Source organism: Daucus carota, chromosome 5, assembly GCF_001625215.2.
Source record: "Daucus carota subsp. sativus chromosome 5, DH1 v3.0, whole genome shotgun sequence".
Taxonomy (NCBI): Eukaryota; Viridiplantae; Streptophyta; class Magnoliopsida; order Apiales; family Apiaceae; genus Daucus; species Daucus carota.
In genome coordinates this window covers 36,735,846-36,752,943 of record NC_030385.2, presented here as the reverse complement: position 1 = coordinate 36,752,943, position 17,098 = coordinate 36,735,846, and the positions used below count along the sequence as shown (strand labels likewise).

At 31.7% G+C, this 17,098-nt stretch overlaps 1 protein-coding gene across 1 annotated transcript; it reads right to left on the bottom strand.

The window, feature by feature from the left end:
* Window positions 1-9,312: 9,312 nt before the first annotated feature.
* On the bottom strand, window positions 9,313-14,941 carry LOC108220581 (oligoribonuclease). Its single transcript, XM_017394385.2, has 9 exons — window positions 14,801-14,941; window positions 14,359-14,511; window positions 13,570-13,701; window positions 12,288-12,364; window positions 11,552-11,633; window positions 11,279-11,334; window positions 10,551-10,637; window positions 9,846-9,936; window positions 9,313-9,690 (listed from the first exon to the last, which is right to left on the bottom strand). Exons 2-9 carry the CDS (start codon window positions 14,468-14,470, stop codon window positions 9,572-9,574), a joined length of 756 nt encoding a protein of 251 aa, XP_017249874.1. The 5' UTR covers window positions 14,471-14,511; window positions 14,801-14,941; the 3' UTR covers window positions 9,313-9,571.
* Window positions 14,942-17,098: the final 2,157 nt, after the last annotated feature.

Below are 17,098 nucleotides of genomic sequence, written 5' to 3'. Positions count from 1 at the left end.
AAACCGAACCGAAACCGAAAAACCGGACCGAACCATGTAAATTCGGTTCGGTTCGGTCCTAATTTTCTGAAAGTTCGGTCCATTCGGTCCGGACCGAATAGACCGAAATAAAGTTCGGTCCGGTCCGGTCCGTAAAAAATTATTTCGGTCCGGACCGAATAGACCGAATTGTCCAAAATATATATAATTTTAATTTATATTTATATTATATATGTATCTTATATGTTATAATTATAATATCTAGTTTGTAAATTTAATTATATGTATCTTTAATGAATTGGGGGTGATTAATTAATATGAAAATTTTAAAATAAATCATGAATTTTAGTTAAAAAATATTATATTTTTTTATTTTTAAAATAATTTCGGTTCCTTCGGTCCGGACCGGACCGAACCGAATTATTTCGGTTCGGTCCGGTTCGGTCCATTATAAAACTTCGGTCCGGTTCGGTCCGAAAAAAATCTAAACTTCGGTTCTCGGTCTATTCGGTTCGGTCCGGTTTTGGACCGAACCGACCGAATGCTCACCCCTACGTGTTTATGTTAGAAATCCCAACATCCCCACTCACTCGTTAAACGGACGAAATAATTTACTGGTACTGGTATTTTAATACTCCCTCCGTCCCCTTTTACTTGTCCCTTTTGAAAAAATAACGCATCTTAAGAAAATGTTAGTTGGATATCTTGTTTTCATACATATCCTTAATAAATGTAATGAATTAGATAGAGTTGTGTATATATATATGCTAGTCAAACATTGGAAGTTGTTACTTTTTGAAAAAACATACAAAAAGTTGCTTTGAAAAGAGAAGTGGACAAGTAATTTGGGACAATTTTTTTTTTCAAAGTGGACATGTAAAAGGGGACGGAGGGAGTACTATTACTAGTTGAGAAGCCGCGTATAAAAACGGTAGGGATGTGCATGGTGCGGTTCCAGACATTAACCGTAATCAAACCGTTAAATGCGGTTCGGTTCGGTTAATTATCATTAACCGTAACCACACCAATTAAAACGGTTTTTCGGTTGCGGTTAACTATTAGTCGGTTGCAGTTTTTTTCGATTTTTCTATTTTTGTCCATAATTATTTTTTTAAAAATATATATAAAATTTTCATAAACATGTACAGTATGTTCGATTACTAATGTTTCCATATATAAGGATATAGGAAACATTACATACTTTCATCTAAAAAAACTTAATACACAATAAAAACTAAAACATACATATTTCAACAAGAAATTAGATGATGTCAAGTCGATATAATATATTAATATATATATATATTAATAATATATATATATATATATATATATTTATAATATATATATATATATATATATTATTACTATTATTAATATATATATATATATATATATATTATATATATATTTCGGTTCGGTTAATTTCGGTGCGGTTTTAGCATAAAACCGAAAATAAAACTGCACCATTAATTTCGGTTTTTTATTTTGGTTATTTTCGGTTTTATTTTCGGTTTGGTTTATCTCGGTGTGGTTTTTCGGTTTTTTCAGGGTTTTTTTGCGATTTTGGTTTTTTTTGCGATTTCGGTTTTTTCTGCTCACCCCTAAAAAACGGCATCAACACCCGCGAACAAGGTTGTGGTACTGAGAGAGTGGATTGTGTTTAAATGATCCAAAACCCTACAACCTGGGGTATTTGTAGGTGCATAGAGACTTGTCTGCTACTCTTCTCCATAATTAGATAATTTGAAACGGAATCATATTAAAAAACTCGCAAGCTACTATATTTCATAAATAAATAGAATCAAATTAATATATGTCAAGATATATATCACATCAATTAATCTGAAACAAAAAAAGATAATTTTTATTTTTGATATATTTCATCTAAAAATTCTAAAAAATTAGAAAAATAGAACAGAGTTTTTTAAGAGGCGCCACCTACACGCCTCTAAAATTTCGGAAAATTAGAAAAATAGAACAGAGCTATCTGAGAGGCGCCAACTACACGTCCCTCGCTTATCATTTATATAAGTATACAAATGATTATAATTAAAAATATATTTTCTATTTTATTTGTTTTTTTGTTTGCTTATCCACCGTTAGGATAGATCAAGACTGTCTTAGCGGAAAATGATGAAACGTACACATGGGGTGGGCATTTAATGAAATTAATCAAAAACTATTATTTTATTTCGATATTTGTAAATTAGTGGATTAAAAATTAGGTGGGAATTGATACTTGGGCTGTGGCCCTCTACAGACAAACAAGTGGACAAAAATTGCATGTGAAAAAGATGATTAGAACAATTCAAGGTCTCACAACGTCACGTCGGAGAGTTTGCCAATTGCTGTCCTGATTTCCAAATATTAAACCATGATATTCATATATTCGATAATAATATAAACATTATCATAATAATAACGCGCGTTAAAATGTTAATGATAATAACGCGGTCTTTTAGTATAATAATGACTAGCTTATAACCCGTGCAATGCACGGGCGGTTAACATATTCGTTATTTTATTATATATATTTTAAAGTTACCTAATTTTATTGTAAAAATAAAATTATGATAGAATAACATGGTTTAATAAATTTTTTACTTAACAGTTGGATAAATTCTTCATAGTTAAGTCCGTCAAATGGCTAATTGAAAATTAGGTCGAACATATATATTTTAATGAGAGACTTTTGGCACACATCTTTACGTATAAATATGTCGCCCATGTCCGTATTAATTGTAAAAGATTAATTTTTTAGTTGGAAAATTTATAAAAAGATAATATATTTTAGTTAGAAAAGTAATTACCATGTTTCTCAATGTTATTTTAGAAGATTGAGTTTTTTAGTCAAAAATATAAAAAAGTAATATATTTCAATTAAAAAGATTATCTGGTTATATAAATAGGCCCGTACTATGGCCCAAATTAAAAAGAATAATTGGTTATATAGATAGACCCAGAATAATTGGTTATATAGATGGGCCCGTATTTTGACCCAAGTACTGACCTACCAACTTTTAATGTTTCAGTTTTAAAAGAATTATTCTTAATTGGTTATATAGATAGGCCCGTACTTTGACCCAAATTAAAAAGAATAATTATTTATATAAATTGGCCCAGAATAATTGGTTATATAGATAGGCCCGTATTTTGGCCCAAGTACCGACCGACCGACCAAACTTTTAATGTTTCGGCTTTAATAGTATAGTATAGATTTGTCCGAGAAATGACAGATGGTCATGATATAACGGTTAGCGAGAAATGACAGATGGTCATGATATAACGGTTAGCATGATTATACAACGGATGGATATAAAATATAAATTTTTTAAGGAGTCGTTACGTTATTACGTACATATTATATACTTATATATAATAAGCGTAAGGCAAATAATTTGGTCGCATGGTCTTATGATTCAAAAGCTTATCATCCGTTGGATCGTATATTGAACAAATAAGCACCGTTAGATTAAGACAAAATTAAATTATGTTCTATAAGGAAACTGATATCTACTTGCATGTTTATAATTCTTTTTCTAAATCCAAAACAAATTCTGTCTTTCATGTCTTTTTGATTTTTTTAATCCAAAATAAATGTTTCCTACCAATTTTAATTGTAGAATCGTATAAATCGCACCGTCACAAAATTATTTTTATCTAATATATTTTAAAATTAATATGCCCGATTTATGTGAGGAACAAATACTAAAACGTTTTCTTAATCCAAAACAAATTCTACTATCTTATTGCATGTTTATGATTCATCTTTTTAGTTCAAAATAAATTGTGTTTATCAATTTTAATCTCGAACCATAAAAATTTTTAGAAAAATATTTAAATCACAGTATAATAATTCTAATATAAAATATATTTATAAATATAATCTAATAGGAGTTGGCGTCACATATTCTACTTAAAAATTTTTAAAATTTGATAGAAAGAATTTAATACTTTGGCATGATACATATAATGTTAATTTATTATTTATAAATTTAATTTTTCACACCATTTAAAATATATTTTAAAAATTTATAAATAATTAAAAAGCTTCCGTGCCTTGCACGGGCTATAAGCTAGTATAAAATAAATAAAACTAGACATGCAGGGAAGTTCCATGTGGTGCAGTGGTTTATCTTTAATCGTCTCAATCAATTTCGTCACATTATTAATGGCCGATTTAAATTGGTTTGGACCGATCCAAAATAAAAAGAGGTTGTTCCATCAGCAAAACCGGTATATAGCGGAGTCAAAGGATCCCGTTCAATATTAATTCATAATCTCATGTGCACACAAGAATATTTTATTATTAATATGAATGGAATCGATCAAACATTCTCGCATATGATTTAAGAAGTTAGATTTGAAATTATTTTGGATACTTAATATTTTTTAATATTTATATTATATTTTATGCAATGGTACTCCCTCCGTCTCTTAATACTTTTCCTATTTACGTTTTATCACATTCGTCAACATACATTTTTTATCGTTAATATTTTTTTATTTCACCGTATCAAAGTACTCATAAATACGAATTCAACAAGATCACTCAGGACATATTTAGTCTTATAAATTAGACGTATATATACTATACTATAATAAGCCAACATGGGTATAATTTGTAGTCCAAGGTTTTAGTTATATTTTTTGGTTTGGTACTCTCCTTTTGGTACTACAAATCTACAAATGTGGAGTCTATTAGTATTATATTATTAAACAATTTCAAATACTAAAAACACTCATAACAATTCATTATCATATAATATTTTATTAAAAAATTATAATAATGTTATAAATAAAATTATAAATATACAATTTTGAATATCTTTTTTTAATAAGACCGTTCATATAACTCTTTTTTAACTTTAACGTGTTATATTTCAATATAAACACGAATCATTACATAACTCTTTTTAATTCTAATCTAAAAGTTATTGTTATCAAACAAACTAAGATTACAAAATTACGTTGAAATTCGATTGATTAGATCACTGAATCTTTCAAATGTATTACACGATCGGCTATGTTTGGAAAAGATTTAATTTTTCTGATTTTTTTATTTTTAAATCTACGTGTACTAAATTCGGATTAAATGTACTAAAATCCTGACACACACATATATATTTATTAGGGTTTGTCCATTTTCAAGTAATCGGGAGAAAATATAGTCAGTTGAATAATATACTAATAAAATGATGATAAAATTTAAATTATAAATAATGCTTCGCACGGGTTAATAAGCCAACATGGGTATAATTTGTAATCCAATGTTTTAGTTATATTTTTTGGTTTGGTACTCTCCTTTTGGTACTACAAGTCTACAAATGTGGAGTCTATTAGTATTATAAACAGTTTCAAATACTAAAAACACTCATAACAATACATTATCATATAATATTTCATTAAAAAAATTATAATGATGTTATAAATAAAATTATAAATATACAATTTTGAATATTTTTTTTATCAAAACCTTCATATAACTCAAACCAAGATTACAAAATTACGTTGAAATTCGATTGATTAGATTACTGAATCTTTCAAACGTATTACACGATCGGCTATGTTTGGAAAAGATTAGAATTTTCCGATTTTTTTATTTTTAAATCTACGTGTACTAAATTCGGATTAAATGAACTAAAATCCTAATATATATATATATATATATATATATATAGAGTCCTACTCTAATAGAAACCAAATTAGCCTAAAAACTAAAAACCAGTTTCTGGGCAGTTTTTTATCACTATTTTTAACTACAGAAATCACTAATTTGTACATAACATATCACTAATTTATATATAACATATCTCGCGGATATAAATATATACACACACATATATGCAACGTATATGACCACCATCTTCACCCAAATCGTAACAATGGACCACTTACCACCATTACCAGACGTTTCTATGACTTGCCACCATTGTCTATCATCACCAATAGTCACATACACTTTTCATCATAACTTACAAAACTAACGACTACTTACCATCGTCATACAACTTCTTTTGCGGCTTCCTACCGCCAAGAACCTTCATACTAATGAAATTGATCATCTATAATCGATTATCAATAGTTTAGATTAATAGATTTTCTCAATTTTGATAATAAAAATCGTTGTTTACATACTGATAAAAGTAGTGATTAGTGCAGTATAAATTAGTGATACCTGTAGTTATAAATAGTGGTAGAGAAACTGGTTTCTAGTTTTTATTTTAAGAGTGGTTTCTATTTGATCATGAGCCTATATATATATATATATATATATATATATATATATATATATATGGGTAGCACTCCATAGCATACCCTCTTATATGGAGTTACGTAGCACACCATTATAAATATACACATAATATATATTCTATTATATTTTTTATGAAATATAATTGCAAATTTTGATTATTAAACCGGAAATGAAGATATACAATTTTTTTATTCCAAAGATCATCTAAAATTATGCAACATCTCAACATGATTCTGTAACAGAATAATAATCATCCAGAATTATTCTGTTGTAGAATCAGTTTCGGAAATATACTTTTTTTCATCAAATTTTAAGTTTTAAATTACTTAAAATAGATATATTTTATAGTATTCTATATTAGAATCACGTTTTATATGTATTTTATAACAGAATTTATAATAAAATTGATGATTTATAGTGGCGCACTATGTAACCCCATAAGGAGTCCCTCTCTTGAATGTTGGCCTATATATATATTCTCCATTTTTAAGTAATCGGGAGAAATTATAATCAGTTGAATAATATAATTTAATTAAAATTCAATCTATTAATACTAAAATACTAATAAAATGATGTTAACATTTAAATTATAAATAATAAATTACGAATTATATATCCGCCCGTTCTTCGCACGGGTTAAAGGCTAGTATTAGTAATTTGTATCATTTTACGAACAGTTCCGACATATCAAAGAAGCAAGTAAACAGACGGAGGGAGGATATAATTATTAGTCGCGCTCAATAGTTTAGTCACCGTGACCGTATAGTCATTCCATTTGCACGTATGAACCGGCTGCGTGATTGGAGGGCATCATTCATCAACCGTGTTCTCCTTCTCTCACACGTCTACCTATATACAACACAGTCATGGACGCCTCTCCGATTCCAGCCAAAACATGTTGTTCAAAATTATGATTCTATTTTTGATTATTCGGGGTTTATTATTTTCTTTTTAATTTTTAGCGCTTTGCTCTGAACTACCAGTAGTTCCAACTTGTATCTGACATATAAACATTATTCTATGTCATCGTAGTTCCTAGATATATATTTCATATATAAAGATTTGATATATATTTCATCATATAATACATAAAGAATGTATATATTTCATTATATATAAATGTATTTTTTATCAAATACTTTATTTAAATTTAATTGTTACATTTATATTAAATGTACACGGAAAGTACACAACACGTTTCAAAACGGGTATGGATTTGAGATTAGGTTCACGAATCCGAAACGGGTCGGGTATGAATTTCACCTTCAAGTACACAACACGACACGATTGCCAGGTCTACTTACAAGCGAGGTTGTTATTAACGGGCCTCTGATTCAGCTAAATTTGAATCAATTTGGCTGAATATTTATCAGCTTCACGCGTTTTGTATTCTTTGCAGTCTGGTGATCAGAAGACAAAAAATAAACTTTTTTAAGTGTCTTAATGTAACACCCCAGTCCCACATCGAGAAGTGTGTGGACTTTAGTTCAGTTTATAAGCATAAGTACTACTACCAATTGTACCAACAAATCATGATCTTTTGGGGGCCTGTGGTGGGCTTGTGGATTACCCAAGTTGTTGCAGTTGGGCCAGTATATTTAGGCTTATTTTCGGATTCGGATTTCGGGACTTGACCCGATTTTCGAAAAAGGCTCTGGATTTGACCCGGGTTGTCACATATGGTATCAGAGCGAGGTTCTCGAAAGCTTGATTCGTCAAGTTGCCGGAGGTGGGGACACGAAGGCTGGTGGTATTATCCCGCAATGGACAGATATCCGGAGGCGGGGACACGAAGCCAGCCGGTATTATCCCACAATGGCTAGGGAGGTTCGATCTGGGCCTATGGGCTATCCGTTTCGGCCTGACGAGGACGTCAGGAATTTAAGTGGGAGAGTGGGCCTATGGGCTATCCGTTTCGGCCTGACGAGGACGTCAGGAATTTAAGTGGGAGAGTTTGTAACACCCCAGTCCCACATCGAGAAGTGTGTGGACTTTAGTTCAGTTTATAAGCATAAGTACTACTACCAATTGTACCAACAAATCATGATCTTTTGGGGGCCTGTGGTGGGCTTGTGGATTACCCAAGTTGTTGCAGTTGGGCCAGTATATTTAGGCTTATTTTCGGATTCGGATTTCGGGACTTGACCCGATTTTCGAAAAAGGCTCGGGATTTGACCCGGGTTGTCACATATGGTATTCAGAGCAGGCTCTCAAAAGCTTGATTCGTCAAGTTGCCGGAGGTGGGGACACGAAGGCTGGTGGTATTATCCCGCAATGGACAGAGATCCGGAGGCGGGGACACGAAGCCAGCCGGTATTATCCCACAATGGCTAGGGAGGTTCGATCTGGGCCTATGGGCTATCCGTTTCGGCCTGACGAGGACGTCAGGAATTTAAGTGGGGGAGTTTGTAACACCCCAGTCCCACATCGAGTCGTGTGGAGACTTTAGTTCAGTTTATAAGCATAAGTACTACTACCAATTGCACCAACAAATCATGATCTTTTGGGGGCCTGTGGTGGGCTTGTGGATTACCCAAGTTGTTGCAGTTGGGCCGGTATATTTGAGCTTATTTTCGGATTCGGATTTCGGGACTTGACCCGATTTTCGGAAAAGACTCGGGATTTGACCCGGGTTGTCACACTTAATTACCTGCAAATAATGTATATCAAGAAAATTTTGCAATATTATCAATCTAGAAGCTGCCTGAATAACCATGATCAGTGTGAATTGCTGATAGAAAGTAGATCTGAATTACACGGTTTCTATAAGCCATGTTTGTCCAAAAAAAAATAAGAAGAAGCATTATTTGGCAAATATAATAATAAGGCTTCTGGTAAACACCGGTTTGAATCAGTTGCCTATATTTTAATTGAAAACCCCTCCCAGTAGCTTTTTCAAACTTTTTCTGAATAGAGTGGATTACATTTCTCTGCTCCCAGGAGTTCTGAAAAAGTGATACAGGACATGATCTACTTGTATCTAGAGAAATCCGTTTAATGTAATCTGTGGTTTTAACTTGTTCAATTCAGTAGCGAATAAAGATCAAGGCCAAGATTACGCGCTTGCAAACCAGTTCAACACAACACAGAAAGCTTGATATATAGGAAAGTTTTCACTTGGCAATGAAAAGTATGTTTAAGATCAACGCAGAGCAAAGGGAGGTGCTAACTCGTGGTACAATGTTGATAGTCACTCACTTCCCAGAAGTCCATGTACTTTAACTTAAAGTCATTCTGGACCACTACAAAAAAATGAAACTCTAGGACCTAGCGCCAGTAATAGTCAAAGCCAGGTATTTGAGTGAACTAGGGAAGTCCTGCGGAATCCATCTCTCATTTCTTTGACCTCGATTTGAATATGTTGTCCTTGTAGAATTTAAGTTCTGCTATGCTCTCCTTGATGTCATCCATGGCTCTGTGCTTATTTGTCTTCTGAGGCGCTTTTTTGTTGTCTAATAGAGAAAGGTTGACAGTGTACGGTGTCAGTTTTTAGGAAGTTCTATAAACAGGTGAATATAAATTCAAGAAGATATTGTTCATCACCAATATGATCCTGAATATCCTATAAGGATGAGAAGTATTTTAAGAACTATAGTAAAATTGTCACCTCTTGGATACCAACGGATGCATAAAGCCTTAAGACTGCTAACATCCACTAGCACATGAGAAAAAAGACTAGCCAATTTTGGCATATACTTCTGCACAAGGATAATAAGGAGTTGCTGTGAAATGGATCAAGGCAATGGGAAAAGGAAATAACATCGGTTTTTAGCTGTAAAAAATGACACACACACAGAGACCAGATATATACACAATATTAATCTATACTATCTATTAATTCAGTTGTTCTTTATTTTTAGGACGAGATACAAAGAAAACTACAAAAAAAATATACGATCACCAATAAGTATATAAAAAAAGATACAATCACCATATCGCAAAGTTCCCTTCAGTACCAGGGTGATAAAAAAAATACAAGTTTAACTGTTTACAGACCACTTATCACTTGAATTATGCTAACAGGACATTCAGTCATCAACATATTATGTAGTTATAATCGAATAACAAATAGTCTGTTGCTGATTGCTGTTATATTAACTTAAAAACTGACTTTGCTTAGAATACTTTTTATAGCTTTGCCTGAAGTCAGTCGAATGCAAGTGTTCAATTATCAAGATAATTACATTAGTAGTTGATTTCTAGATTGCCGATCATAATAGGTTCAGGGAATATAAGGGCCAATCAAGATCAACAGAATAATATTTCAACAATTATTCGAGCAACTTAACATATGTGGGAGTGTTCTTCATACCTTCAGGAATAAAAGATCCATATAAACTGAATTTCCAGCAAGAAGAGGCGTATATGAGCCCACATATTTCTTCACAAATTTCGCAACCTACAAGTGTTCAAAACATGATAAGTTATATGATCATAGAAAAACAAATTCAGGATTCACAGAAAAGGCCAGTATCATAATGCTGGAGTAATTTATAACTCCACTGCTATAGTATAAGAATCAAAAGAGTGAATATATTTTATTGCCACATTCATAAGGAAGAGGATCGTGTTGCCTGGATATTACGTACAAACTTCTAAATACTTTCCTTCCTTTTTGCTATATAATATCAAGATACCTCCTAAAATGTCTTATGCTGTGTTCCCGAGTTCAAGAAAGAAAAGAAAGGAACGAAAAATTGGTTGTTTTCTTCTCTCCAAGTCGATCCAAAAGTGGGGAAAATTTTTTTGAACGAATATAGAAGGGATTTCTTTCCATATCTTTAAGGGATTTTTTCTTTCTTTCTCAAAATATCACTAAAAGGAACCCATTAAAGAAATTAAATCTTTCTGTTTCTTTTCTTTTTCGTAAAAAAAAAAAAAAAAAAACTCTGGAACACAGCATTAATGATAAAAGCTATGGTTGATATATAACAGTCAAATAAAAAAACCAAATGATGCACACATATTCTTAACGCGAATACAGCATGAAACATTCATATACATGCATATTAAATTTTGAGAAAAACATTGCTCAATCACCTTTTCTTCAGCTTCCTCTTCACTGAGCTTGCTTTGGAGCACCCTCTTTGTCAAACCTGAAATTGGTAATGGAGTTAAGACACTGAAGAAATGGTTTATATATACACGCATCCAGGTGAGGAAAGTGACGCTCATAAATGATATTAAAACTTTTTAACACATGTTTAATGTACAGAATTATGCAAGAATCACAGAGTTTACAATGTATAGACTGATTGTATATACATTTTAATATACTACGAAACAGATGCATCAATAAAAAAGCCACCTTACCGCTTTCTCCATGATGACTCTGACACCATTCTCCCATTTTGTCTAGACATTCCTCAGTTTGATGGATTACTAAATCAGGCCCCTATATATACAGAAACCATTTATCAATGCAGAACAAGGAATAAACTTGAAAAAAACAAATAGAAGGTATAAATTAGCAAGCATTAAATCAGTCGAGTGGAGCAGTAATAAATATTGAAGCTTTAACCTCCTACAGCAAGGACCAGTTGATATATTTTTAAGATCCCAAACCATAATAGAACTGGCCATTAGTGGTATAACAACTAATATGTAGGGCACATTAATCAATGTGCAGCTATATCTTTTCAACCCCCTCAACGTTCTTCCATCTTTATTTCCCTCTTAGACTATAAAACAAACTTAAAAAATGTAAAGACTCCTACAAGTTGTAATCCACTGATATTACTCTTTAGGTAAGAAACAGTTAACAATATATTTATGGATCTATTTGAATAAATAAATTAACTTAAAACATCAAAGCAGTTTCCAGGCCCCAGTGGGGACAAATAGGTAAATGAGTATAAAAAGGGGCTTCGAATCTGATCTACATAATGCTTAGAATTTGTAGAATATAGTATAAAGTTTAAATAAGCACATTGATGTACATAGATGGAGAACTGGAGATAGTAATATAGTACATAATAACAAAGGGTTAAAAATTAATTAAGGAAAACGCAAGTTCTGAAATCAATTTTGTACTGGAAAGTAAAATTACCTCAATTAATTTGGTCAACTTTCCATCAGTAATTATACAAGCGATCTCCAGTATTCTATCAACTTCTACATTTAGACCTACATTAATAACACAGTGAAGAAATAATATTAAACACTACACCAGAGTTCAGGTAATATATGCAGCTACATCAACCTCATCTAACTCTCTTCTTTAATGTTATAACAAGAAAGAAACTACACTTATAACCATGCATAAGATTAAAAAGAGGAAGATGCTCTCACAAAAATTTACGTTTAGGTTATACAGTTACTGGTGTTAGCTAACAGCACAAGGAGATGATGAGGATGTCAGGCTGAAATGCTATAAGTCTTATAATGCATATGAGACTGAGATGAAACTTAAAGGATGATCTTGATCGAACGCAAACAAAAATGAGACTGGTAAGCATAGTGTAACTAGATATATCACCTCAACTCTCAAGTAAAGAACAGATTAAGCCACAACTTTTCTGATTATTGTTATATGAACAACTCTCCAAAACTGGAAGGTCAAAGGTGTTGGAGAAAACTACCAAATGAATCTTATATCTTTAAGGCTAACATTTCGCCCACTTGAAAGCCCATTCTGGGATTCAAATCATATATCTGGTTTTCAGATAATTGCAGGTATGGGACTTGTACTCACAATTACTTGAAATACCTAAAATTTGATACCATGTTGGATGACCAACTCTCATAAATGGTGTTGACAAAAGCCATTAAATAGATCTTGAATCTGTTCTACAATTAAAACGATGGATTATATGTGCTAGTGCTGAGATGAGAAATGCAGTACAAAGACTCAACAAACACACAAAGAGAATAGAGGCACAAAGCCTAGGGGACAACGAACCTTGGGAAGACATTATAAATGGATCACTGATGCACATCAGATGAACCACATAGTTGCTTATCAAAACAAATATTACTGAGGTGTCAAAGTATTAACTGCTTCTCTGGAACTTAGGAAATAGTTGAGATCTAAATTCTTGTCATTGACCAATTATCTACTAGCTAGGTCTATTGGCTTGCTTATCAACAAAAAAGCCTAATCGTTACATGCGCTAGGAAGAGATAAAACACAAGATGAATAACAGATTAGCAGTATATCTCTTTGTGCACGAACATGTATACCAACTTTCATCAATAATATAACACACGGTAAATGGAATATGAAACAGGGGTCTAGAAACAGAGAATGAAGTGATTCTAAACGATTTGAACCAAAAGGACTATAGAGACCAAAGATTCATCTGCAATTAAAATTCAATAATATTAACTACCTGTCATTTCCAAGTCTATCCAAACAAGAGGTAGTCTGTAGTCTTCATAAGAATCTTCAACAGTCTGATCACTGTTGTTTTCATCACTTGTTAGGGTGCCTTCAGGGTTTTCACTACTATTTTTACCCTTGCCTGCATCATAGAAGCATTATTCTTTGAATCATAGATCGCACAATTTCATTTAACAGTAATGATGTCTCTCGGACTCTTCTTTTGTCTTCTTCTTTTTTTTTTTTTTTTTGGGGGGGGGGGGGGGGGGGGGGGGGGCGGGGAGGGATCAGTAATTATTGACACACCTGACGAACGTGTTTAATTTTTATCTTTTTCATAGAACCGGACAATGTTTAAAATGTCTTTTAGAAATTTAGCAACTGTCTATGCACTGAATCTCCTATGCTTGAGATCATAGTTGACGAGGCATAATCCAAACAAGGCAGAATGGCGAAGCCTAGCCCTCATCTATTTATCCATTAGGCGAATTAGGCACTCAGCTACATATAAGCATATAAAGAATGCATAAAAAAATTTGTTGATCTGTATAATTAATAAGCAAAGTCTGATTTTTTTTTTGGAAAAATAATCAATACCTAAGAGTTGAACACCCAACTCGCCAAACGGGCACCTAAAATGTAGCTCCTACAATCCACAAGGCGTCAAGTATCGCATTAAAATCAAGGCGCAATAGAATCCTACCCTTAATAAACACTTTCGCGCATAGGAAACGCCTTAAACTAAAATCAAAACATTACAGAATTTGCTCATCATTAATCAAAGCAACCAAAAAAAAACCTTTTGTTCCTTTGGAATTCACTCCATTGGTAGCAGCAGCAATTGCTTTGAAATCTTCTTCATCAGCAACATCAACTTCTAATAAAGAGAATGCATTCGACAAATCACTCATCTTCGTTATATATACTTTGCAAATCTTGTATCATAAAGCTCCTGATTCAAAAAACTTGTTCAAGTTAGGCTTAAAAGGGTTTTAAAAAAAACAAGATCACAAAATAAAAACAAGATTGTCATGCAGACAATAATCTGCGCAAACTAGAATACTAAACTGTGAAAGCAGACCAAAAAGAAACCGAAAAAGAACAATTGTCCGGAAAGCCCAGGACCCAATAGCATATATATGTTGAGAAACATAATTCAAAGCCCAAATAGCAAGTGAATCATAGAATTGGAATTTAAATTAAGCGGCAAATAGAAGGGGGTTTTATTAGTATGCACATACCTTTGTGCCAAGCAGTCAGAGCTGAATCAGCTTTGGGGATATTTTCTTCGACTGCGAAAAGCAGCGATTTATACTGGGCACCAAGTAAATGGGTCGGTGGGCCTTGCTAAATGCTCCAGGCTGACTTCAGTCCACTTTGTATTTTGGGCGTTAAAGTAGTGTTATTGGTTTGTTTCTTAGGCCTCGTTTGTTAATAAGTGAATGAGAGGATATGAAATGAACCAGAGGCTTTTCAGCGTTCATATCGTTTGTTTCATATTTACAAAATCTGGACGACAAAATAAAACTTCTGGACGACTGCTGCTTGAAATGTCAGCTGAATGGTTCCGTCCTGTTACCCACCGCATATATGGGTGATACGCACTTTAATTCTATTTTTTCTAAAACAAATTTATTGTGAAAGATATATTCTAGTCAAAATTTTAATATATTAATATATATTATTTGATAAAATATAAATATGTAAAATTGGTTTTGTATGAATATATAAGTTAATTTTATGATATTAAGTCGTGTTATAAATTTGTTCTTGGTAATTTAATGAGTTATTAATTAAAATATTTTTATTTTTAAAAAATTCAATAATTTTGTAATTATATTGTTCAAAAAATTTAATCATTCAAAAAATCGATTCAAATTAATATTTAACAAATAAATCACAATTCAATCATTCAAAACATTAATCATCCAGAATTTCCGTTCATTCAGAAAATTTGATTCAAATTTAACAAATAAATCACAATCCAGTCATTCAGGATATTAATCCTCCAGAATTCTCGTTCATCCAGAAAATTTGATTCAGATTTAACAAATGACCCCTTACTCCCCTTGTTATAAGTCATTAAGATTTTTTCCACACAATTCTAGGTATTTTGATCACACGCATAAATTATTTTTTTTAATTTTTTTTCCTGAATTAAAATATATATCACATAATTTAATTCAAAAAAAAAATTAATAATGTAACTTTAAATAGGTGGTCAAAGCACATAGGAATGTGTGCAAAAAGTCTTGATGTCTTATAATAAGGACCAGGGGAGTATCTAAAATCTGGGAGGAAAAGTAAATTAAATGCAGGGGAGCTGTGAAATCAAAATATTTGAAAAAATTGATACGAAATCTTAAATTCATTATAATAATTTTACGAAATCTTAAAAATTGAATGCAATGAGCGATTCAAATTAGGGTGGTGCTAAGTACCAAATTTCGCTCCCAATGTGACGAATATAGGCTAGGGTCCCTTGTTTGTGTGAGTTAAATGAATCATGCATTATCATTCAAATTTGGAAAAATATAGAAAACATTTTTTAAGATATCTAACATTTTTCTTTAATTTATTTTTTTCACAAATAATTATAGATGGGGATTCTATCACAATCTAAAGAAAGATAAAATTTTCTTTTTTCCAAGAATAATAGGCACCTATTCAAGATGAAATTAAACATCCACGGAGTAAGGTTTTTAAACAAAATAAATGGTCCGTTGAGCCATGAGATAACTTTTTATATTTTCTCGAGATAATAGGTGATGAATTCAATCATATTTATTGGGATAAATATCGATTAGAGAAATTAATAAATTGGTTTTTTGTGAGTGTTTGTTTCACGTTTGCTTTTATGAATTTCAATATATTTCACGAAAACGAATCAAACGACCATTTAATTTTAGCATAGCCTGGTTTACAAAATAATTCTAGAAATTTAAGGAAACTTATTCATGTTTCTTAAAACAAGAATAAACCGCTTCACATCAATTATATATCATAATGTTTAAAATTCCGCATGAGCACAAGAAAATTATCTTTTGAGATGTTTTTTTATCACTCTAAATGGATTCTCCGAAACACTTTTTCTGAATCGGCATGAAATATTCTTTTTTTTCAAAGAAGGATTCACGTCAAAAAAATTTGAGAAAAATCATGTGTTTTATCATGTTTATCTTATCTAACGAGACTAGTTGCTATCAACGAATACTTACTCTTAACTCTTAAGCTTGTTTATCAACCATTCATTATGATAATCGGCCGCTTATATTTTATTTAGACGTTAAAATAATTTTTCAATCATTTGTCGGTTTATCTTCATTTGATAATTTGTTGAATTTATCGATGATGATCATTTCATCTTTATGAATTTAATGACATTTTTTTTTTGAAACCATGAATTTAATAACTTAATATATTTGTATTTTATCATTTTACTCCGTGATAGATAAAACATCTAACATGTTGATTTTGGATAAAATATTACGATTTTGAAATTTAATTTATTACTCCCTCCGTCCCAATCATTTATATAC

Excerpts from the sequence above, each read along its gene's own strand:
- LOC108220581 (XM_017394385.2), bottom strand. The coding sequence starts at position 14,470 with ATGAGTGATTTGTCGAATGCATTCTCTTTATTAGAAGTTGATGTTGCT. Across the intron at positions 11,634-12,287 it reads AGTTGACCAAATTAATTGAG|GGGCCTGATTTAGTAATCCA; the intron begins GTAATTTTACTT and ends CTGTATATATAG. Across the intron at positions 10,638-11,278 it reads AAGAGGAAGCTGAAGAAAAG|GTTGCGAAATTTGTGAAGAA; the intron begins GTGATTGAGCAA and ends GAACACTTGTAG.